Source organism: Ovis aries, chromosome 6 (assembly GCF_016772045.2).
Source record: "Ovis aries strain OAR_USU_Benz2616 breed Rambouillet chromosome 6, ARS-UI_Ramb_v3.0, whole genome shotgun sequence".
NCBI lineage: Eukaryota > Metazoa > Chordata > Mammalia > Artiodactyla > Bovidae > Ovis > Ovis aries.
This window is the reverse complement of record NC_056059.1, coordinates 35548391-35572955: the sequence shown is the minus strand read 5'-3', so window position 1 is coordinate 35572955 and position 24565 is coordinate 35548391. Positions and strand designations below refer to the sequence as shown.

General features: G+C 37.5%; 1 protein-coding gene across 8 annotated transcripts in view; it reads right to left on the bottom strand.

The window, feature by feature from the left end:
* Positions 1–24565, bottom strand: part of SNCA (synuclein alpha) — a 161730-nt gene that overhangs the window by 122857 nt on the left and 14308 nt on the right. For all 8 annotated transcript variants that reach the window (XM_012179345.3, XM_012179350.4, XM_012179343.4 and 5 more), the window contains 1 exon segment: positions 21155–21297. In XM_012179345.3, the coding sequence (XP_012034735.1) occupies positions 21155–21297 (143 nt within the window).

Genomic DNA, 24565 nt, shown 5'->3' with positions numbered 1-24565 from the left:
GTATCCTAAAAGTTATCAGCACATATAGCACTGGACATAAATTCATTAAATATTAATTGAATATCAGATGCGAAAGAGGTAGGAATGTAAATAGGACCTCATATAATTTGTGGGAGCTATTTATGTTCTCTGTTTGTCTATGGGCTTGCTCTTTAAACAGTTTTGCTGTTAGAGTCATTACTGGTTGCTCTCTAGGGAATCCCCTTCAACCTTCACTGAATATACAATGTTTAAAAAGAACACGTGTACACCTGGATTCATGTTGATGTATGGCAAAACCAATACAATATCGTAAAGTAATTAGCCTCCAATTAAAATAAATAAATTTATATTTTTTAAAAAAAGAATGGAAACGAAGAATGCAAACGGTGTCTAACAAAGATCACCTAAAGGATCTGAAATGAGTAGATAAAAGATGACAAGTTTTAATATCCAGACAATAATTGGTTCTGAAAAGAACTAACTCTATCAAATAGTGTGAAATGTGCCTGAATGAAATCCAACAATGGTATTCTCAGAAACAATGCACCTTAGAAAACTGAATATCAGCCAAGTACATTATAACACACAACCCAACTTTTCTCCCAGTGAGGTTTAGAGAAACAATGTATCTCCAACAGGAAAAACTCCAATGTTATATTAACTGAGAACGACACTTTAAATATTTTAAAACAGATTCCTAAAGTAGCAAATTGAACTCTAAAAAACTAATAAATCATCTATCAATAATCCTAACAAGAACATACAAAAAACAAATTAAGAAAGAAATATTTAGAATTGATAGAGAGCTCATAGGTACTACCATTAAAAGCAAGTTGTGAATCAATTTGAAAAATAATATTAGACATATAACCAAAGTAAAAAAGAAGAAAATTCACAAAAATATTACATAGATAAACACTTTCAAAAGTCTATTTTACCAAATTTAAGAAATTAATTTTAAAATAATTAACCTTGGGGAAAGTAAAAGCCATCTCTTTGTACGTGTTTGGCTAATTTGAGTTCAAAGTTTGGGTAGACAACAACTAAGTGAACATTTTAGGCTGAAATAATTCCACAAAATGTTATAAACAATAAACAAAACAAAATTTGGCACCCTGATTCATATAACCAATTTTCCAAAAAATTTTAATGTAGTAGAGAGCATGAATTCCAAGCAAATATCCAAATTTGTCCAGACATAAAAATATACAGATGATCACCATAACTGTGGTTGGCTTTGGGAGTCAAGTGTGGAGAGGGATACAACCGTCTGCTCTCGGGCCCCTCAAATTTTACTCTATCAATTAAAAGGGGTCCTAACACAGAAAGTGAAAAGGACTGTGGCCCTCAAGTTATCTTGCTCACACAATTGACCCTGGCATCTCGATCTGAGAAATATATTTTGGATCAAGAAAGAAAATATATGCAAAATTTGCCTTGATTGTGAAGCTAGTGGCACTTAACACATAGTTTTCCTATAGGTAGGATATCAATTAATTCCCTTCTACAAAGGAGGATATGTTAAACTAAAATGGTTTCAACCAGATCAGACATTACAGTAGGCAGAATTTATCCCTTGTTTTCAATGTATTGTTTACTGTAAAGAAAATCTATCACACTCAAAGATACACCTTGCAGTTAGAATATTCTAGATAAACCAGTACAACCTATGAATAAGTTATCAAGTTTCACTTGATCAAAATTCAGAGATGACTACTGCATATCACAAAAGATATCTAGCTATTAATGTTTTTCTCTGCTCCTAATGACATCTGTATTGCTGAAGTATTCCAGAAGAAATAAGTGAAGAAGCCTGTTGTCTCAGCCAGTACCACTCAGAGTTGCACATGGCTGATGAGTCCGGGCGGTGACAAACGACACATTGTTCCTCAGTGAGCAGCCTTTCCCTCCTTCTCATCTTCTTGCGACTGAACACTGTCACATTCCTTGCTGAGAAAACACATTTCAGAGCTGTCAGCCTTGCATAAAATGCAGAAGCGGGGGGGGGGGGGGGAGTTCCTTTTTCAATCTGCTTAAACATTTCATTTTATTATTTATATATCAATTACCATGTGAAAGTCTTGAGTTGGTGGTTGGATATAAAACACGATAAATTGTTTTGGGAGGCATTATTTTCAAAGGAAGACACACAGCAGCAAGTCAGGAGCAAGGGCTCATCCCTTGCAATCGGAAGCTTCCTGCCTTGCTAGTCTCAATCTTCTTTCTGGCATCTTCTGCTCACCAACTGCTTAATATTGGATGCCTGCAGTTCAGCCCATCTGTCCAACAGTCATTCTAACTTATGTGGTTTACTAAGAAAATGTTTATTGCCATATGAATAATGTATAGTGATGAGAAGTTTTGAAAATCACCAATATTTATCTTATGAATGACATGGTTGCTTTGTTCCTAAGGAGAAAGTTAATTTCTTGTATCAACTAGAGTTGTAATGAATGTGTGCAAAAGCAAGAACTTATGTGAATGAAGGATAAATGTGATCTCATTAGAACAGGTTCATATTCCATAATATACCAAATTACTAACAGGCATCAAAATCACAGGGAAATCTGGAGGAGAGACTATCTTTGCCATTTTATACATTCTTGTGTGGTTTTTTTTTTTTAATTAATATCTGAAATTCTGAGTAGTCAGGTTTTGTTTTTTTAAAGACTATACCATTTGCATTTGCCTTCAAAAGAAGGAAACAGTCCACATTTAAATGCATAAAACTCATTTTATGTGTATTTCTTGACCCCTGGAAATGTGCTTGGCAGGTCTGAAGGACAGCAAAGAGTCCAGTGCAGCTGGAGGACAGTGCACCAGGGGAAACTGGGGGCAGGAAATGAAACAATGGAAACCAGATGACGTGGCCTTAACCCCACCCCTTGAGCAAGGGCCTGGATTCATTCTCTGTGTGATAGGAGGCACTAGATGATGGAAAACAGGAAAGGGATGATTTGATCTGCTTCAGAAGAATTTCTCCTACTGGTGGAGAACAGACTATCAAGTTTGCACAAGTGGAAACAGAGAGATCACTTAAGAGGCAGGGGAAGGAATGCAGGTGAGAAATGATGAAGGCCTGGCCTAGGGTGCTGGCAGTGGAGAAGGGAGACGTGGCGAGATCAGACATATATTTTGAAATACAGGTAAACTAATTAGTTAAAGGACTGAAAAAGTGAAAGGAAAAGACAGTTTTATCCTTAGCAACCAAATACACATGTGTATGGGTGTGTGCTCCATTACTCAGTAACATCCGACTCTTGGCGACCCCATGGACTGTAGTCCAGCAGGCCCAGTCTAGCCATGGGACTCTCCAGGCATGAATCCTGGAGCAGGTTGCCATTTCCTTCTCCAGGGGATCTTCCTGACCCAGGGATATATTCTGTGGCTCCTGCATCTCCTGCACTGCTGATGGATTTTTTACTGCTGAGCCACAGGGAAGCCCCAAATATGTACCATAGGACATATCTGCAAACTCTAAGAGATCTAAGTGAGGTGAAATTATTATGCATTTCAGCAGTAAGGGAACGTTTTTGGAGTTCTGAAAGCTTGAACTGGGCTTTTTAGCCTGGATAAAATTCAGACAGGAGTCATAAAGCCTTCTCAAAGTTATGGTAGAATTAACTTACATACTGTGTTAAGAAACTGGAAGGTCTTTTGAAGACACTTGTCTGTCTCAACTGCAGTTTTCTTGAGTAACTGTGGAACACATGGTTGAATAGAAAGGAAGGATCTTGAATAACAGGATTAGGTCTTGGGGCTTGATTCTATGGGTAGTGGACATGGTTAATGTTCAAATTTCCAGAATACTACAGGAAGTACTGCCAAAGTCATTTCATGTATGCCAATGACAGAGATTTATGAAGATGCATTTATAAAACTTTTGAATTCTGAGAAGAGCAAATAGAGTTCCAAAGAAAATGCAACCATGAATTGCATTTTGCACATACACATTACACATTCATATAAAACCATCAATGATAACATAAGCACCTCCCTCCAGTAAGTCTTTACAGTTTCTTTTTATAAAGGCATAAATTAGTTTCAAATAAGAACAAGAAATGTGTGAAGGAGGGAAGAAATTTCATTCTTTCTATAAAGAGTGAAAACAATATCTAAAAAGAGGCACTTTGGGAAATTTTTTCCCTCTTAAAGCCTTTTTGTTTTAATCATAGTTGCCTATATTTTTAAGAGTGAAAAACTAATTTCTATTTGCAAATGTAACTAAATTCTATTTTCGAAAAGATACAATATTGGTTCAATTCTTGTTACATTTCAATAAACTTTTAGGTCCAAAAATGTAATTTATATTGAAATATGACCCTAGCCATTTGGGATGATCAGATTTGTTAGTTACTATTAACCAAAGGCAGTACCTATTAATGAGATGATATTCAGTGATTATAGAGAGGCGGTCAGGAAGCAACAGTTAGAACTGGACATGGAACAAAAGACTGGTTCCAAATAGGAAAAGGAGTACGTCAAGGCTATATATTGTCACCCTGCTTATTTAACTTATACGCAGAGTACATCATGAGAAACGCTGGACTGGAAGAAGCACAAGCTGGAATCAAGATTGCCGGGAGAAATATCAATAACCTCAGATATGCAGATAACACCACCCTTGAGGCAGAAAGTGAAGAGGAACTAAAAAGCCTCTTAATGAAAGTGAAAGTGGAGACTGAAAAAGTTGGCTTAAAGCTCAACATTCAGAAAACGAAGATCATGGCATCTGGTCCCATCACTTTCTGGGAAATAGATAGGGAAACAGTAGAAAGAGTGGCTGACTTTATTTGGGGGGCTCCAAAATCACTGCAGATGGTGACTGCAACCATGAAATTAAAAGATGCTTACTCCTTGGAAGAAAAGTTATGACCAACCTAGATAGCATATTCAAAAGCAGAGACATTACTTTGCCAACAAAGGTCTGTCTAGTCAAGGCTATGGTGTTTCCAGTGGTCATGTATGGATGTGAGAGTTAGACTGTGAAGAAGGCTGAGTGCCGAAGAATTGATGCTTTTGAACTGTGGTGTTGGAGAAGACTCTTGAGAGTCCCTTGGACTGCAAGGAGATCCAACCAGTCCATTCTGAAGGAGATCAGCCCTGGGATTTCTTTGGAAGGAATGATGCTAAAGCTGAAGCTCCAGTACTTTGGCCACCTCATGCGAAGTGTTGACTCATTGGAAAAGACTCTGATGCTGGGAGGGATTGGGGGCAGGAGGAGAAGGGGACAACCGAGGATGAGATGGCTGGATGGCATCACGGACTCGATGGGTGTGAGTCTGAGTGAACTCCGGGAGTTGGTGATGGACAGGGAGGCCTGGCATGCTGTGCTTCATGGGGTCGCAAAGAGTCGGACAGGACTGAACGACTGAACTGAACTGAAAGAATGTAAGGTCCTCCTAGTCCAGGGACAAAGCTTTTGCTTCTTCATAAAGTAAAGTGAACATGGTTAAGATGGAGTTATCCCAATAGAAATAAACTGACTATAGTAAAAAGTCTATCAAAAAGTGACACTTTGCAACTTCCTGTATATTATAAGAGAGGTTAACAAAAACATTGAGAGGTTATTTGTACTTCTGGGGATTTGGTCATGCTGCGGGCATGCTGGTACTTCACTGGTGGCTCAGATAGTAAAGAATTCACGTGCAATGCATGAGATCTGGGTTCAATCCCTGGGATGGGAAGATCCCCTGGAAAAGGGAATGGCAACCCACGCAAGTATTCTTGCCTGGAGAATTGACAGAGGAGGCCGGTGGGCTACAGTTCATGGGGTCACAAAGAGTCAGACATGGTTAAGTAACTAAGCATGTGAGAATACACTGAAATGAGAAAGGCAAAGTTTTGAGGATATATGAGTGTAAGAAGATGACCTCTTTATCAGAACCCAAAATATTTATCATCACATTTTGTAAAAAGATTTGGCAAAGTCAAATTGTGAGTAAGGCCCTAAATGAGCAGATATACTTGCCAAAAAAGAGAGAATAAATAATTTAATTCAATTGGGAAGAACACTCCATTACTCTTCAAAAATCCTGGTTAAAATTTATCTTGAAATTTGGATGTGGAAACCAATATTATTAGATAGCAAAATAGACTTGTTGAAATAGTTTAATTTTGTTTGATAATTGTGATCAACAGGAGTAAATGGAAAAAGTGTACTATAACCAGAATTTTTTGAGAAATAATACAAGACTATGAGTGGTATGATATCTCACTCTGAGACAGCCTTACTTCAAATCTGAAGAAAAGAGAAGTAGCTGGAGATGCAATCTTCAAACACACTATGACTAGACAGACTCCTACATATGCTCACCATGATTAACAGCTAGATGTCAATGCCTAAAGGAGAAGAAATTGGTCTCATATATCCCCATATTTCTGATGATGCCTGGCACAGTATTTTACACATGGCATGACTGTAACAAATATGGATCAAATGAATGGATGAATAGATAGCTGAGTGGCTGAACAGTAAATACTATACTTGTATTTTTCAGTACCTATAAAGCTAAGATGACTTTTGTTTTTCAATCAGTTGAACAAATATAAGTGGGAACTAGGGCACTAAGAAGGAAATTAGTCTCTTTAAGTTCTAATTATAGTTAAAGCAGAAGGATGCTTAGTCAAATAAATGTTGAATAGCGTATGATATTACAAGTACCATTTATTATCCTTTTGTTATGAATGCAATACATACTTATTAAAGGAAATTGAGGAAAGTGTAAGTAAACAAAGGAAGACAATAAAATGAATGTAATCTGTGACCTGGAAATAATCACTCAGTTGCAGTGTTTCCTCAAGAAGGGCTTTTTCTGGTTGGTGTGATGCCTGGGGAGCACTACTGGCATTTAACAAGTAAGGCCCAAGGCTGGGAAACATCCCACAGTGAATGAGAGAGTCCCCACAGCAAAGAACTGTCCAGCCTGAAATGCAAAGTGCTTCACTGAGAACAACTGAGAGTCTGGTACATTCACTTCAGGTCTTTGTACACATGCACAATACACACAGTTATTTTTTAAATAAAGATGGATTATACTATACAAACTGTCCATATTGTTTTATAATCTGTTCTTTTCAGTTACTGCAGCAAGAGTATCCTTCCTCTCCATCAGTTACTCTTCCACATCAACGTTTTGATGACTGCTCAGTGTAACCATTCTAAGGATCAACCAGAATGCCTTTAACTAAGTCCTTACTGTCAAACTTCTAGCATATTTTAAAAACTTCATATGATAAGCAATGCTGAAGTGAGCATCCTTATACTTAAATTTTTATGATCATTTAAGTTCTTTGAAGTGAAACTCCTGATTTGAAGAATATGCATAATATCAATGTTCTAAATATAGATTTCCAACATGACCTCAAGAATGATTTGAATCAATTTTTCTCCAACCCTTCTGTTGAAAGAACATCTCCAACATAGAGTGGCTGAAAATGTAGCACAAACTGAGGACACTGTGATCCAAAATAATAGCTGGTCCCTTTTCTATCCCACACCCAAGTTAGGTACCAGAACTCATTGTTGAGACAATCACACTAAATCATGAAAGTTCAAATACCAGACTGTTTCATTATTCTTCCATCAGTAAAGTACAAAAAGAAAGAAGAAGGAGGGATTTTCAGGGGAACAGATATGAAGTGGAACACTAGGGTTAGTCTTTTCTCATGAACCCTCCTCTGTGGAGGCAGGTGGTACCTCATGAGGTTGGAGATGTCTGTCAGCAGAGATACTGGCATCTTATTCCCTGACAGATGCAGCCTGAGAAGCAGGGCCTGCTGAGCTTTCCTGGTGCCAACAGAGTATGAGCCCACAACCTCTCAGACCTGGGGACTGTCATACTGCACTGGAGAGTTCAGTTTCCATTGCCCGCACGTACCCTGACTCCTAAGAGTTCAGGCTGATGTGGGAAGGCTCCTAGGTTTCCTATGGGTCCAGATAAGGCCTTGAAAAGAAGTGTTGGCAAGGGGTTGGCTAGCAAAGATGTGAAGGCAATGACAGGGCAGCATGCTTGTCCCAGACCCCTGAGATGAGGCGGTGACCAGTCCAGCCCATTTAGACCACACTGGAGAGTCAGCAGGACATCAGTAGCTGTGTGGAATGAAACCCACACCCCCTCAAGAGCAAAGCTATTCCTACCCGCATCCATCATCCCTTCCCCCTCTACAGACTACCTTCCCATTTCAGCTGAACTTGGGGGAAAGGGAAATTTGAGCTCCTGGTAAGCTCCAGCAAAAAATAAATCTTGATTTGATTGAATGTTTATAGAATGAGTCTGTTTTACATTGGAAATAACTAAAATAAATTTAAATACAAGGCCTTAAAGATGAAACTAAGCCTTAGTGCTTATCAGGAAGTTGTCAAAATCAGATGAGCTTGAGGTTGTTCCTCCTCTGGAAATGCTCTCATTCTAGAAATTGATGGCATGGAAAGTTAGCTTGAGGAAGCCCTCTCTGGTCCTTTTCCTTTTGATGGATTTCCTTGCCTTTGAGTAAAATGGAAAAGGGCCAAGAAGATGCCTAAGCCAATTTTCACAATTGCAAACTACTTAGACTTGCCCCCATCTGGAAGCTCTAACGGAACTAGGTACCAAAGCTTCATAAGAACAGAGTGCTTTTGTTGGCCTTGTCCCAGGGGAAATGGGCTTCCTAGGTGGAGCAACTGGTAAAGAATCTGTCTGCCAGTGCAGGAGATGCAGGTTCAATACCTCAGTCAGGAAGATCCCCAGGAGTAGGAAATGGCAACCCACTCTGGTATACTTGCCTAGGAAATTCCACAGAGGAGCCTGACAGACGTGGTCTCAAAAGAGTCAGATACAACTTAGCCACTGAACAGCAACAAAGGATCTTCTAGAAAATGAGTATAAAAGAAGAGGATTTGGATATGGGATGCTGAGGCCTCGTAATCTCTCTAAACACTTCTAATCCAGAAGCAAAAAAGCAAGTCGTAAGAACATGAGGCACTGAGTGAGCGGCAACAGTTTCAGTTAGCCTGGGGCACCTCAAATCTGTGTTCCACAGAATAGCCAGTACTACTCTCCATGGGTTTTACATCAAAAAACCGCAAGGAAAGACAGCAACTATGCCACTAACACAATATATTAAGGCTGTAGATTCTCCTCAGTTTAAAAGAAAGATCGCTAACTTTGTTTTCTACAGCATTTCCCAAAATTATATCTTTCCAATTTTCAGCTCAGTCAGTCACTCAGTCATGTCCAACTCTTTGCAACTGCATGGACTGCAGCACGCCAGGCCTCCCATCCATCACCAACTCTCGGAGTTTACACAAATTCACGTCTATTGAGTCAGTGAGGCCATCCAACCATCTCATCCTCTGTCGTCCCCTTCTCCTCCTGCCCTCAATTTTTCCCAGCATCAGGGTATTTTCCAATGAGTCAGTTCTTCACATCAGGTGAGCAAAGTATTGGAGTTTCAGCTTCGACATCAGTCCTTTCAATGACCATTCAGGATTGATTTCCTTTATGATAGACTAGTTGGATCTCCTTGCAGTCCAAGGGACTCTCAAGAGTTCTCCAACACCACAGTTCAAAAGCATCAATTCTTTGGCACTCAGCTTTCTTTATAGCCCAACTCTCACATCCATATATGATTACTGGAAAAACCATAGCCTTGACTAGACGGACCTTTGTCGGCAAAGTAATGTCTCTGCTTTTCAATATGCTGCCTAGGTTGGTCATAACTTTTCTTCTAAGGATAAGCGTCTTTTTATTTCATGGCTACAATCACCATCTGCAGTGATTTTGGAGCCCCCCAAAATAAAGTCAGCCACTGTTTCCACTGTTTCTCCATTTGCCATAAAGTGATGGGACCAAATGCCATGATATTCATTTTCTGAATGTTGAGCTTTAAGCCGACTTTTTCACTCTCCTCTTTCACTTCCATAAAGAAACTCTTTAGTTCTTCTTCACTTTCTGTGATAAGGGTTACAAATTTAACATATATGTAATAATCATTGGAACTGTATTGGGGAAATCCAATGCAAAATAATGGCAGTATGACTTTATTTTACTTATATAAATAGATTATTCAGACTTCCCTGGTGGCTAAAACGGTAAAGCATCTGCCTACAATACGGGAAAGACCCGGGTTCAATCCCTGGGTCGGGAAGATCCCCTGGAGAAAGAAATGGCAACCCACTCCAGTACTCTTGCCTGGAAAATCCCATGGATGGAGGAGCCTGGTGGGCTGCAGTCCATGGGGTCACAAAGAGTGGGACACCACTCAACGACTTCACTTTCTTTCTTTTTCTGTGTTTGAAATTCACTTGTTAAACATCATCAAAATATAAACAAATATAGAAGAGACCTTCTACAATCACTAATCTAACACAACTCAGGGAAAATGTAGGCTCCTCCTTCGCAAAATGTTTTAACTACAATGCATTGCAGTTGGTTTATTTCTTGTCCGCAATATCTCATTTCATTTATACTCTCACTCTGTGCAGGGGCTGGCCAGTTACAGACAAGTAGGTTTGGTTCAGAAAGGTTAAATGAGCTGCCAGGGGTCTGGCAATGCATAATTGAGCAAACTGGCCTAAACGTCAAGCCATTAAACAGACTCAAAATATTCTGAACTCATTTAGTCCAACACTTTTATTTCACAGATGAGAAAATCCATGCTCAGAGGGGTGAAATGACATCATCCAGAGAGACAGGAGCAACTCCATGTTCCCTGACTTAAAAGCACATGCACTCTGCACTCAGCCATGCTTCTCCTATATGTGACCAAATCCAATAGTGTGGATAAGCCAGGTGCTCAGTACAAAGACCGGCGAAGGCGATGGCACCCCACTCCAGTACTCTTGCCTGGAAAATCCCATGGATGGGGGAGCCTGGTAGGCTGCAGTCCACGGGGTCACTAAGAGTTGGACATGACTGAGCGACTTCATTTTCACTTTTATGCATTGGAGAAGGAAATGGCAACCCACTCCAGTGTTCTTGCCTAGAGAATCCCAGGGACGGGGGAGCCTGGTGGGCTGCTGTCTGTGGGATCGCACAGAGTCGGACACGACTGAAGCAACTTAGCAGCAGCAGCAGCAGCAGAAAGACAGAGACCAGTTAGCTATCATAGAAAGCAGTTTTAGTCAGAACACTTGTTATCTGCCCTTGATTCAAACACTAATATTAGTTTCCTTTTTCAGGAAGAATACTATAGGAGAAGGATTGTTATTATAAGCAGTTATTAATATTTAATGGAGATTATTTTAAGTGCTTATTTTACATACATTACAATGCTAGAAATTAAAGATGAAGTCTTTTTAGTAACATTATACATTTTGTGTGATGATTATATTAAGCCCTAAAGTCAGTGACACACATAGGAAGTACATGCTTTTTCCAATTTTGCTACAGACAGTAAATAATATATAACCCACTGCATAAAAACTGAGGCCTTAAGGCAAATCTGTGTGTGCTCATTCAGGAAACACATATGGCATGAAATAATACAGTGTATGATGAAAGGGCAATTTTCTGCTTTTTTATAAAATGTATATACATGTGAATTGGAGATGATATGCTAATAGGGCTTCTCAGACTTACATCATTCCCTTGTGAGCACGAACAGTTAAATTCCATGTGATTTTCTTAAATTATAAATTCACATTATTCTCAGTTCCCAAAGCTGCAACTGAATTCATTCTTATGAACTGAGTTCCAAATACATTCATCATATTGTGTAGGTGTGAAGAACACAAAAGAGAAATAAGATAGTTTCCATCTTTAATCAAGAAGATAAAAAATATATATCTCTTTTTATTTTTGTATTTATTCAATTATTTCTTTATTCAAACAGTGTCTCAGTGTTCTTTGTATTAATGTACACTACAACCTTAACAGGAATTAAATAATACTTTTGGAATTTTTAAAACATCCCTTCAGTGATACTAGAACTACCAGGTAAAGAGGAATGTTTAAAGTGCAACTTACATATACAAATGTTTGGTAAAGTTTTAATAAAGTTTTTTAAATAAAAGAATTACCTCACATTTGAATTGACAAATTACTAATTTTCCCCTCAGAGAAGAACAATTAGATTGATAAATCACCTAACTCTAGTTCTCATAATTGTGTATTTGCATGCAAAACACAATTGGAATCTCATTTATCTTATTCTTATTCCTCTGAATTCAAGTAAACAAATTTTGTTCTAGATTTGTATTTTGAATGTTTTGAGAACCTACGATCTCTTTCTGTATTGTGTCTTGACAAAGTAAAAATCACCAAACACTTCCCTGAAAATTAGGAAACTAAAAGCCTTTATCTGACAGGATAAAAAATCAAATTATTCTTATTTTTTAGGAACATGCAAGTTGATTATCACTAAAGTATGGAATCAGATTACTGTATGTCATAATCAATAAACACATCTTACTCATTTTATTCCTACCATTAAAATTATTAATGTTATTTTCCAGGCTTTTGATTGAATTACAAGGTGAAAATATGGCTCAGATGGTAATACAAGTTTAAAAAAAAACCTACATTTAAAATAATCTGACATATAATAGTATCTGATTCATGAGTGTGTGTGGGCTCAGTCATGTCCAACTCTTTGCAACCCCATGGACTGTGGCCTGCCAGGCTCCACTGTCCATGGAATTTTCCAAGCAAGAAAACTGGGGTGGGTTGCCACCATTAAGAATATTGTAAATTTTGCATGTGAAGGACTGGTAGCCGTAGATGTTAGCCACAGGCACAATGAAAATTAATTCATGAAAGTATGAACATTGCTCTCACACAGCATTCGGCAGAATTTTAATCCATGTGGAAATGGCAACCCACTTCAGTATTCTTGCCTGGAGAATCCCATGGACAGAGGAGCCTGATGGGCTACAGTCCACGGGGTCGCAACGAGTCGGACATGACTGAGTGACTTCCCTTTCACGCATTTATGAAGGAATAAACCAAATGCACAAATATGATCTGAAGCTGTTCGCTGGTGTGCCTTGGAGCAGTTCTATCACACTCTTCCTATATTTCTCTAACAAGCAAAACTATCATCATGATCAGTTCTCTGCAGACTAACACTGGATCTGTAGTCATGTATATATTGCAGGGTTGTAATGCTTACAAATTATTAACCCCTGGTGCCAGAACTCAGGTGCAAGTCTTTTTATGTTCCTGTGTCTCAGCAACTAAAATATTGTGGCTCTTATCTCCATGTGCGTGAGGTGATTCCATAGTCTACTGTCAAAAACAAAATTCAAGGATAATATTTATTGAGAGGCTAAGTCTCTCTCATTTCAAACAGAAAGTGTTTTTCCTATGATGGATATATACGTGTTACAAAAACAAGTTCTCAAAGACCAGAGATGCTCCTTTTTCCCAGGGGTTAATAAATCAGTCACCTGCCTGGATTGCACGTTCCTTGGGACCAGAGCCATTCACGTGGTATTCAACTTCGCATTCCCCATAGTGCCCAACTGAGCAACCAGCACATACAAATACCTATTAAATGACTGAATGCTATTGAATTGTAATGAAAACGTAACCCTAAGTCTATGTCCCTTATAATCTTGTATGTAATTAGAAGGTGCTTTCCTGCTTATAATTTTATAAGATTAAGAGTCATTAGGAAACATGGCTCAGCGAGTAAAGAATCTGCAATACAAGAGACACAGGTGCAATCCCTGGATCAGGAGATCCCATGGAGAAGGAAACAGCCACCCACTCCAGTATTCTTGCCTGAAAAATCCCATGACAGAGGAGCCAGGTGGTTTACAGTCCATGGGGTCACAAAGAGTCTGACACAACTGAACAACTAAGCATAGGAATCATGATTCATCCATCAAGAATCTGGTGAAATGTTAGATAAGAGAAATCTCATCATAAGAGATGAGTTTCTAAATGGAGACAGTTTACACAGCATTAGTAGACTTTCATAAAAGTATAGAATATTGACTTTTACATACTACATTGCAAAATATTATTGATTATAGTCATTTTGAAACAAAGCAACTGGGTAAATTAGGTTTCTCCCCTATTTACCACATTATGTTTTAATCAAAGATTACAATGATATTAATAACATACACTGTTTCTACCACAAACAAATCAGGCAGTACATTGTTCACCAAAGCTTTTAGTTTAGGTTTTAAATACAACGAACAATTATGTTGGTTATGCTCAACCACAAGGCAGGACTCAAACTAACCAATTATTTGATAAAATATATTATTTCAATTATTAAAAAACATTAAAGGAAAATTTTTACTGTAAATTAAAATATTTCATTAATCTTGACATATATTACCACCTTATAAACAATAATAAAGTCATATATATGATATGTGTATACTTCTTCAAAGAAATCTGAAAGGTCACCTGTGACCTTTGGCTTATTTGTGAAATCAGCCTTAAATGAATTAGCTGATGCCAACATTCATCATCTGATTAATCATTTAATTAAAAGGTCTGTGGTACTCAAGTGTTTCCATACAAATGTGTATCAAGCTAAACATGACAGCTCTGGTAAATCAAGGAAAATAAGGACACTTAAATGTTATAAATCATAATGTCAATCTGACATTTTTCATTTCAGCTTTGTCTTATTCACCTAGTACATACTTGGTGAGCGATTCTCCTACAAATTAAGGCAGGATCATAGAGCATACATGCTTCTACACACTTGACATCAACATTTTCTGGGGTACTGTTGATTTATAATCTCAGTTAATTTTTCAAGATGGCACTGTTTAGGAACTTTATTCTGGCTCTGAAGAAAAAAAAATAAACAGATGAAACCTGAATATTTCAAGTATCTGAGATTATAAATATTTCAAGTTTATTTCTTGCACAAAATCTACTCATCTCCATGTACATAGGTCAGTGCCTAAATGGGATGTGATAATGAAGTTGACTGCTGTACTAACGGCAGAAAGCCAAGAGGAACTAAAGAGCCTCTTAATGAAGGTAAAAGAGGAGAGTGGGAAAGCTGGCTTAAGACTCAACATTCAAAAAACAAAGATCATGGCATCCGGTCCCATCATTTCATGGTAAATAGATGGGGAAAAAATGGAAACAGCGACAGACTTTATTTTCTTGAGCTCCAAAATCACTGCAGACAATGACTGCAGCCATGAAATTAATGCTTGCTCTTTGGAAGAAAAGCTATGACAAACCTAGACCACATATTGAAAAGCAGAGACATCACATTGTCAACAAATATCCATATCGTCAAAGCTACGGTTTTTCCAGTAATCATGTATGGATGTGAGCCCTGGCCATAAAGAAGGCTGAGCACCAAAGAACTGATACTTCCCCCAAATTCTGCTCCTGGAGAAGACTCTTGAGAATCCCCTGGACTGCAAGGAGATTAAACCAGTCAATCCTAAAGGAATTAACACTGAATATTCACTGGAAGGACTGATCCTGAAGCTGAAGCTCCAATACTTTGGCCACCTGATGAGAAGAGCCAACTTGTTGGAAAAGGCCTTGATGCTGGGAAAGATTGAGGGCAGAAGGAGAAGGGGACAACAGAGGATGAGATGGTTGGATGGCATCATTGACTCAATGGACATAAGTCTGAGCAAACTCTAGAAGACAGTGAAGGACAGGGGAGCCTGGCGTGCTGCAGTCCATGGGGTCACAAAGAGCTGGACATGACTAAGCGACTGAACAAGCTGTACTATTTGTCAAGCAGTGGCCTTAATTAGTTTATTCAGAATTTTCACTTTCTACATGGGCAGACAATTACAAAAATATAAACTTCAGGGATACTGAGGCTCCAACTCTTTTAGGGCATTCCAGATAATATTAAAGAGATGTTTATTTGTTCATTAAGGATTTACTTGCGAAAAAACACATGCAGAGCACTATTGAGCGAATGGAATGGAGCAAACGCTGCAGTGAACAGCTGTATATTGTGAACCTAGATACACTCACTACATAATAACACTCCAGTGTCTTTCTTTTATAATATTCTTGGTACGAGAGGATCATCTGTTCTCAATAGAAGTTACCAATTTTACTTGTATAACATCACTGTTTGAACTTAAAACTTGAATACTTCTGCCAATGCATATTTAGACTATTCTTACTGTGCCAATCAAGTGAATGAGCCTCAAGTAATGAATTCTAAGGTTGGCAACTTCTTGGTTGTACACAGGTAAAAATATAGATCAGTAGATGGATTATGCTGATGTATTAAAGAAGCTAATATCTGATTTAAAAAATTCTTAAAATTCATGACAGCTGATTTGTCCTTTAATCTAGTATCATAGAAATTATTACTAAGGGTGGCTTCATCCATATGATCAAATTCACAAAAACACTTAGGTATCTGTAGTCATACATCTCTGTTAACATCAAAAGGACACGAGTACACCAGAATAAATATTCTCAAAGGCATAACTTTAGAAAATAAAGAGAGAAAAATAAAAATGAGCTACTAGAACTGTTGGTTTAGAAAAACAAACAAAATGGAAATAAGAAAGAAAGGAGAAAGGGAAGGAAGGAGGGAGGGAGGGAGGGAGGGAGGAAGATTTGTCCCTTCATCAGTCAGGGAATGATGGGCCAAGTACCCTCAAAGTGCATGAGGACTGAGCACCGGTGCAGCCAGTCATTTTGCAGGAATCATGACATTCAAGGGAGGCCTCAACCACCAAGACAATGGCGCACTTCAACAAGCAACACCCAGTAGCTCTGCTGGTCACATTCCTCTTCCACCAAGCCTTTTGAAATATATCTCTGAATCGCTTTGATATTACTTCCTGTGTAGTCTTTGAATTAAACCATTTCTTTCTTTTTCCCTCACCAACACCTTGGTATTCACAATCATCTCCTCTTCCCATGTAGTCCACTAACTGGTTCCTGATTTTCAGTATTTCCCTTCTTTAATCTGTTTCCCACTCTACAAGCAGACATATCTTTTCAACACGCAAACCTATAACCTGAAATCCAGATTAAGTGCTTACACTACTTGACTAGGTCCCTTTGTTTTTAGAACAAAGACCAATATTTTTACCATGGCTAGCTGTGATGTGGGCTGGCTACATCCTTATCTTCTCTGGCTCCAGCTGTCCTTTGATTTGCCATGGTCCCTTCCTACCACATTAGACTTTCTCATGCTGATACTTTAGCCTGGAATGCTTTTCCTCTAACTCTCACTTCTAATAACTGCTAGTCATTTTTTGGATCTCAGTTCAGACATCATTTCCCCAAAGGAGCATCTGGCCTTACCCTAATCCACAGTAACTGGGTCAAGCATTCAGTTAGATATTCTTGGCATCAGGCACACCACTGCATTTTTCACCATTTATAACTATACACTTATTATGGGTAATTAGATGATTATTACTGATCTTTGTCACTAGACTATAAGCACAATGAAGAAAAAACAGTGTATGGTTTTCTCATAATTTTAACCTTAATATCTAGCAAAATTTATGGCACACAATGAAGAACAAGTATTATTTATTCAATGAATAATGTGTGTCAAAATGAGGTTGTTAACAAGCGGTTAAAGCTACAACAAATTGCTTCATTTCCATTCACCAGAATCACTCTGATCTGAGTCTAAAGGATGAAATTACTTCACATTTCATAATGAACAAATGCAATGATTTTGTTTAAACTCTAGAATTTTTAGCATCCCATAGATGTGGCCAAAATGAAAGTTCATTAGCACCTTTCATTAGTTATTACAGAAACAGAATTCTACTGCTAAATTGGGATTTTAAAATTTTCTATTATCGATCCCTCATTATATAAGAAAGAGTCTTAGGAGATCTTCAAAAGGTCATTCAGCCTGTTGGTGACAGCACAGGGATGAAAATTAGCCATTTAAAATCCCAGTTCAATTTTTTTTTTTTTTTTTGCTACAACTATGCTGTAACTTTTAGGTTTATGACTTCATTTTCATTTTTGGACACTTGTAAGACACAACAAGTACCCATAAGAGAAATATCTCCAAATGTTTAACTTGGTCACATCATTTAGACTTCTGCTTTAAAACATGAAAATAAAGAGCAATATTTTAAAAAGTGTACAAAGCCTAATTTCATAAGAAATGAAACATTTTCATGCCTTATTTTCAATTTACATTGTACACATTAAATGGGGGTGAGATGAGTACAGTACAAGCTTTCCTGGTTTCTTAATATTCTGAAGCAAATAATTTTTCCAGTTAAATCGGCTTGTCCGTAATTCTATCTATGAAAACTCAAAAGGAAGGTAAATTTTGAGGAAGGGGTTGGGGATGTGACAATAGCAGGTGGGAAAGCACTGCTGGAATCCAGTCTATCACAACTGGCTATGTGGCCCTGGCCTGAGCACTTCCCCTCTCTAACTTTCCTCATCTGTACAGTCAGGAAATTGGTCTAAATCAGGAGCTCTGCCTGTTGATGGGTTTCCATGATCCCATTAAGCCCTCTGGGGTGTGTATGTACATTTTTCTGGGAAGAGGGTCCATAGTTTCCATTATGTTGGCAAGGATCTGGGAAACAAAACATGTTAGTTGCCTCTGTACTAAAACCTGAGGGTCCTTCCTAGTTTTGAAAATAGAATAAAGCTACACATAGAATTATAATTTTAGATGGAAATCGGAAATAGTGTAATTATTAGCATGAGCAATAAGATTATTTGAAGAGCATATTCTGCACAAAGGAATACTATCATCAATCACATACTTGAGCATTAGATGAAGAACTTCACTGGAAGGCCAGTCCAGATTTTCCATGAGTAGAATCAATTGTTGCAGACCAATGTAATAACTACATATAATAAAATCTCAATATGTCACATATTTTCAGTCATTTTATCACTGTTTTAATGACCCATTCATGTAGGCCTGCTACATAGGATTACAAGGAGTGGAAGGAATCCAGGGAAGTTTGTCAGCAAATAAATACTTTCTTACAGATTTCAGGATATCTATTCCAAAACATTTTGATGATAACTTCTGGATAGTTGAAGAGCCATGGTTGCTATAGTACACACATATTTATTAAAGACAGAAATAAAAGTCACTCTACACATCACCTATTTCCTTGTTCTATGTCTTAATGTAATAAAAATTGCTTAATTTTCTCCTACATGTACTCTTCTAGACACTTGTGAAATATCAGTGAACAAACTAATATCTTCTATCCTCATAGTGCTTACATTTCGGGAAGGGAAGGGAAGAAATAAAATAAACAATATGCATAAAAATAATTAAGCCAGTTATTATTTCTAAAGGTGATAAATGCTTTGGTCAAAAATTTAAAAAGAGTAGAAAAATTAGGAACACCAGAGGTAAGGAGAATGGTTCTAATTTTAAATAGGTCAGGGTAGGCTTCACTGAGAAGGTGTTATTTAGCAAAGACCTGAGGAGATAAGGGAGTGAGTCAGGGTTACTTACACTGGAGAAGAGCTTTCTAGACAGTGGGAAGAGTCAAGGCAAGGGTACACTATATGGATTTAAAGAATAGCCAGGAAGCCTTTGTGGCAGGGAAAAAACAAAAATCATTCTGCTGCTAATGATGCGACCGGCAAGGACTTAATATCTAAGATACACAAACAGTTCATACAACTCAACGATAATAAGAAAGCAAACAACTCAATCAAAAAAATGAGAATACCATAATAGACATTTCTCCAAAGAAGACATACAGATAGCTAGAAGGCACATGAAAAGATGTTCAGCATTGCTAATTATTAGAGAAATCCAAATCAAAACTGCAATGAGGTACCACTTCACATCTGTCAGAATGGTCTTTGTTAAAATGTCTATCAATAATAAATGCTGGAGAGGGTGTAGAGAAAAGGGAACTCTCCTACACTGTTGGTGGCAATATAAGTTGGGGAAGCCACTATGGAAAACACGATGATGGTTCCTCAGATAACTAAAAATAGATTTACCATATGATCCAGCAATCCCAGTCCTGGGCATATACCCAGACGAAACTATAATTCAAAAGAACCCATATACCCCTATGTTTGTAGCAGCACTATTCACAATAGCCAAAACTTGAAAACAACCTAAACGTCCATTGATTGATGAACAGATTAAGAAGGCATGACATATATACAGTGGAATTCTACTCAGCCATAAAAAAGAACAAAATCATGCCATCTGAAGCAACACAGATGCAACCAGAGATTATCGTACTAAGCGAAGTCAGAAAGAGTAAAATAAATACCATATGACACCACTTATATGTGAAATCTGAAGTAGGATGCAAATGAACCTCTCTGCAAAACAGAAGTAGACTCGCAGACATAGGATCAGACTTGTGGTGGCCAAGATGGAGAGGAGAGGGGAGGATGGACTGGGAGTTGGAAGCTGGTAGATGCAAGTCATCACATTTAGAATGGACAACAATAAGGTCCTACTGTGGCACAGGGAACTATATCCAATCACCTGGAATAAACCATAATGGGAAAAATATAAAAAAGAATATATATACGACCATAACCGAGTCACTTTGTTGTACAGCAGAGATTGGCACAACATTATAAATCAACTATACTTCAATTAAAAAAAAAAAAGAATCTGCTTATGGTGATGAATTTTGTAAAATGTTCATCTTCCAGTTGATACCTCATTTTCTGTTGCTTATTTGTTTAAAATGAAAGTCCTAACTCTTGGATAATTTTCCTAGAGTCTCATATTTGTCAAGAAAGGAAAAGTAAGAATTCTGAGAATTTTAAAATCACCCCAAAACCATGATCATTGTTCAAGCCCCTCCGTTTCCACAAACATATATTTGGCAGTGAATTGTTATATAATAAGCAAATATGCCATTTAATAAGAGATGATGTCACTATAAAGAAATTAAGTAAAAGATTTTCATTTTGAACATTTAGAGACTGGGCACAAAGCCTTTGCTATACTCCAACAAAGAAAAATTCCAAGATTCACAGCCAACATAAAAGCACCCATTCTTTCTGAAATGTCACGGCTCTTTTAAACATTTGTTACACTGTTCATTTCATTAACTTTTTTTTTCCAGGAAATAAAACAATCACATTTATTGTGCGATTTTCACAGTATTTATCTGGGTGAGTTTCTCCAAAAAGAATACATATAAAGGGAGTACTTTTTTTTAATGAGGGAAGCTCAGTCAGCTCTCCCGCAAGTAAGCATCTTATTCTTGCCTCTGTGCCTTGCTGAAAATGCAATGGTGATCCACAAGCTTAGAAATGGAACAAGATGTACACAGTCCTACCTTGCCCAGATGATCCTTTTTGCCAAAGCCAGTGGCAGCTGCAATGCTCCCTGCTCCTTCTACTGTCTTCTGTGCCACTGCAGTCACCCCTGTCACCACTGCCTCTCCAACGTTTGTCACTTGCTCTTTGGTCTTCTCAGCCACTGGGATGAATCAAAAATAATGACAGATTAAGGGATGGTGGACCAACAGCCACTAGGAATAATTTCACTTCCACTAACCATCAACTTCCAAAGACCTATATTCACACACGTAGATAACTGGTGAGTCAGGAGAAGAAAAAGTTACTGGGATTGCTAAGTGAGCGTGGCTTAGCCAAACACAGATTCTTTGCCAAGACAGTCTATGCAATCATGCAGATATTTAAAGGTGTTTCAAGCCTAATGATCACAAATTTAGGGCTATAAGCAATTTCACTCTGGTTTACATTTTATGAAAGAAAGTTTACAGAAAGCAAGGCTTGCAGGTGTAGTTGTATCAAACTCTGCATGAAATATTTCTTTATTTCAATTTCAATGCCAAGTCTTTGATCTCACTCAGCATGTTTTTTTCATCACACCTTCTGAGTCACAGAATCATACACGCTCTCACATGGTACCATCAGAAATAAAACAGAGGGAGGGATGACTATGCTGATCCTTTTATGAAGCATCAGGTAGTTGAAACAGAATGAGTTTTAGTGTTAAGATTTATTTTCAGTCATTTTAATGGGAACAAAAGAGCTGGACTTAAAGTATGAAATGAAATTGTTTGTTGAGCACACTTAATTTCTTTTCATTAAAAATAAGATATGGAGATTCGGTAGGCTTTTAAAAATGAGTTAAATTTTAAGATGATGGTATAAATAGTTTGGGATTAGATTTAGAAAGAGATTCGATCTCATGTCAAAAATTATCCAAGACTATATATAACTGTTGAATTAATCTTTCTATATTAACTCCAGACAAATATCAAATAAACAAAGCTGCAATAAAAAAAGTCTGTTTCAATTAAGAGTTTTATGAAAAAGCAGTTAAAGATGAGATTCTACACTTTTAACAATTTCAAGGTCAAGGGAAACAAGACAACTCTCCACCCAAACCTTTTTCCAGTAGTCATGTATGGATGTGAGAGCTGGACTATAAAGAATTCATGTTTTTGAACTATGGTATTGGAGAAGACTCTTGAGAGTCCCTTGGACAGCAAGGAGATCAAACCAGTCAATCCTGAAGGAAATCAGTCATGAATATTCATTGGAAGGACTGATGCTGAAGGTCCAATAATTTGGCTATCTGATGCAAACAACTGACTCATTGGAAAAGACCCGGATGCTGGGAAAAGATCAAACGCATGAGAAGGGGATAACAGAGGATGAGACGGTTGGATGGCATCACCAACTCAGTGGACATGAGTTTGAGCAAGGTCCGGGAGTTGGTGATGGACAGGGAAACCTGGCATACTGAAGTCCGTGGGGTCGCAAAGAATCAGACACAACTGAACAACTAAACTGAACTAAAACCTTATAACACTTACACTCATAAAGCCTGGGTCTTGCATTCTTATCTATATCTAATGCTTGCCTTCTTTTCTGAGGAATTCAGTGAGTTGCACTATGTGAGCTGTTAAGTGTTATGTGCTAGTCACCTGATTATTGTACAGATTTTATTTCACCAGTTGGGAGGGGCCAGTCCCTGGGTCAGGAAGATTCCCCTGGAGAAGGAAATGACAACCCATTCCAGTATTCTTGCTTGGAGAATCCCACGGACAGTGGAGCCTTGAGGGCTACTATTCAGAGCACTGCAGAGTCTGACACAGCTAAACAGTAATAGTGTGGTCAAAACAATTGGGTTTCGAATACAGTATGTAGGTCATGGAAGTTGAGGAGGTACATAAGGGAAAAAGGAAAACAAGTCTCACTCCTCAGTGTAGACAATAGGGGGGAATGAAAGTGGCCCCAAGAGTCTAAAAGCAGGAAGAGTTCACAGCAAGTATTGCTTGATATTTGCCTTTTGCTACTTCTGGGGATGTGGTGGATGCCTACCAACTAGTCATGGCTATACTCAATGCAAAGTTCAATTTAAATGCCAGTGAAAAACTGTACTGGAAATCTCATGTTTTAAAACATTTCCAGAATGTTGATGCTTTAAAAATAGTGAATTATGGGCTTCAAGTTCTCATTTTTTTTTCTTTTCTAAGAACACAAGTAGAAAATTTTACTTGAAAATGAACATTTGTTATAAAATCTCACAGACAAAAATAAATTTTGATCTTTTTAGAGATTCATAATTTTTCTTCTGCCAGCCATGAAAGTTTATTTTTATAATTCTAGATTTATATACATACTTTTTTAATGCACATAAACTGCACAGTAAAATGTACTTTGTAGTTTATCATAATTTATTAGATTTTACCACTGTAGGAATAAGGAAATTATTTACATTTAAAAAATGGCAGAATTTACATATAGCAGTGGTGGACCATTTTATTTATTTTCTTAATTTATTTTTATTTTTTGGCTGTGCCATGCAGCACATGGGATCTTTATCGACCAGGGATCGAACCCAGGGATCGACCAGGGATCAAACCCCTGCATTGGAGGCATTTAGTTTTGACCACTGTACCACAAGGGAAGTCCTTGATAGACATGTTTTAAGATTTCTGTAGGAACTGATTTATCTAGCAGATAATTTACTGACCTTAAACCCCTTTGATAAAACCCACCTCAAAAGTTAAATTCCATGTTAACAACCTCTTTTCCCAACAACTGTCCTTCTTCCTCCTCCTGGGTGCTCATAAAATTTTAGGTATATCTTTACTACTGAACTTTTTATTTGCACCATAATTATTGATTTCCCAGTATATCTATCCACCTCCACTAGTATATTTTGAGTTGATCAAAATCAAGAGATCATATTTTCTTTATTTCATAGTAATACTCATTAAATAATTTTGAGTACATTAAAAGAAATTTTGTGTATATGTGTAATTTATACATTAATTTCAACAATTATTGACTCTAATTAACAATAAAATTCCACAAAGGAAATGTGGCACCAACTTTTAGAACAGACAATAAATCTAACCTATAACATTAAAAAAAATTACAAAATTAAGATCTAGTTTTGAATTAGTATACAAATTACAGATATGAGGACAAGAAATTTATATTTTAAAGCAGTTTAACAAGGAAGTAACATGTAAAATGTAACATGTTGAAAATTAACTGTGTTCATTATTGTATAACAAATTTCTGTGTGTAAGAATCAAAGCCTGCAAAAGATCTCCAACAGTAGGAATTTCTTATATCATACTTTCATGAGGGAAAAAATGAGAATGAGTCAGCTTATATCAAATTATTTTTTAATACCTTCAAAGGCATGTCATTCAATAAGCCCAGATTAAGTGCACTCTCATTATTTTCTTATAATGTGA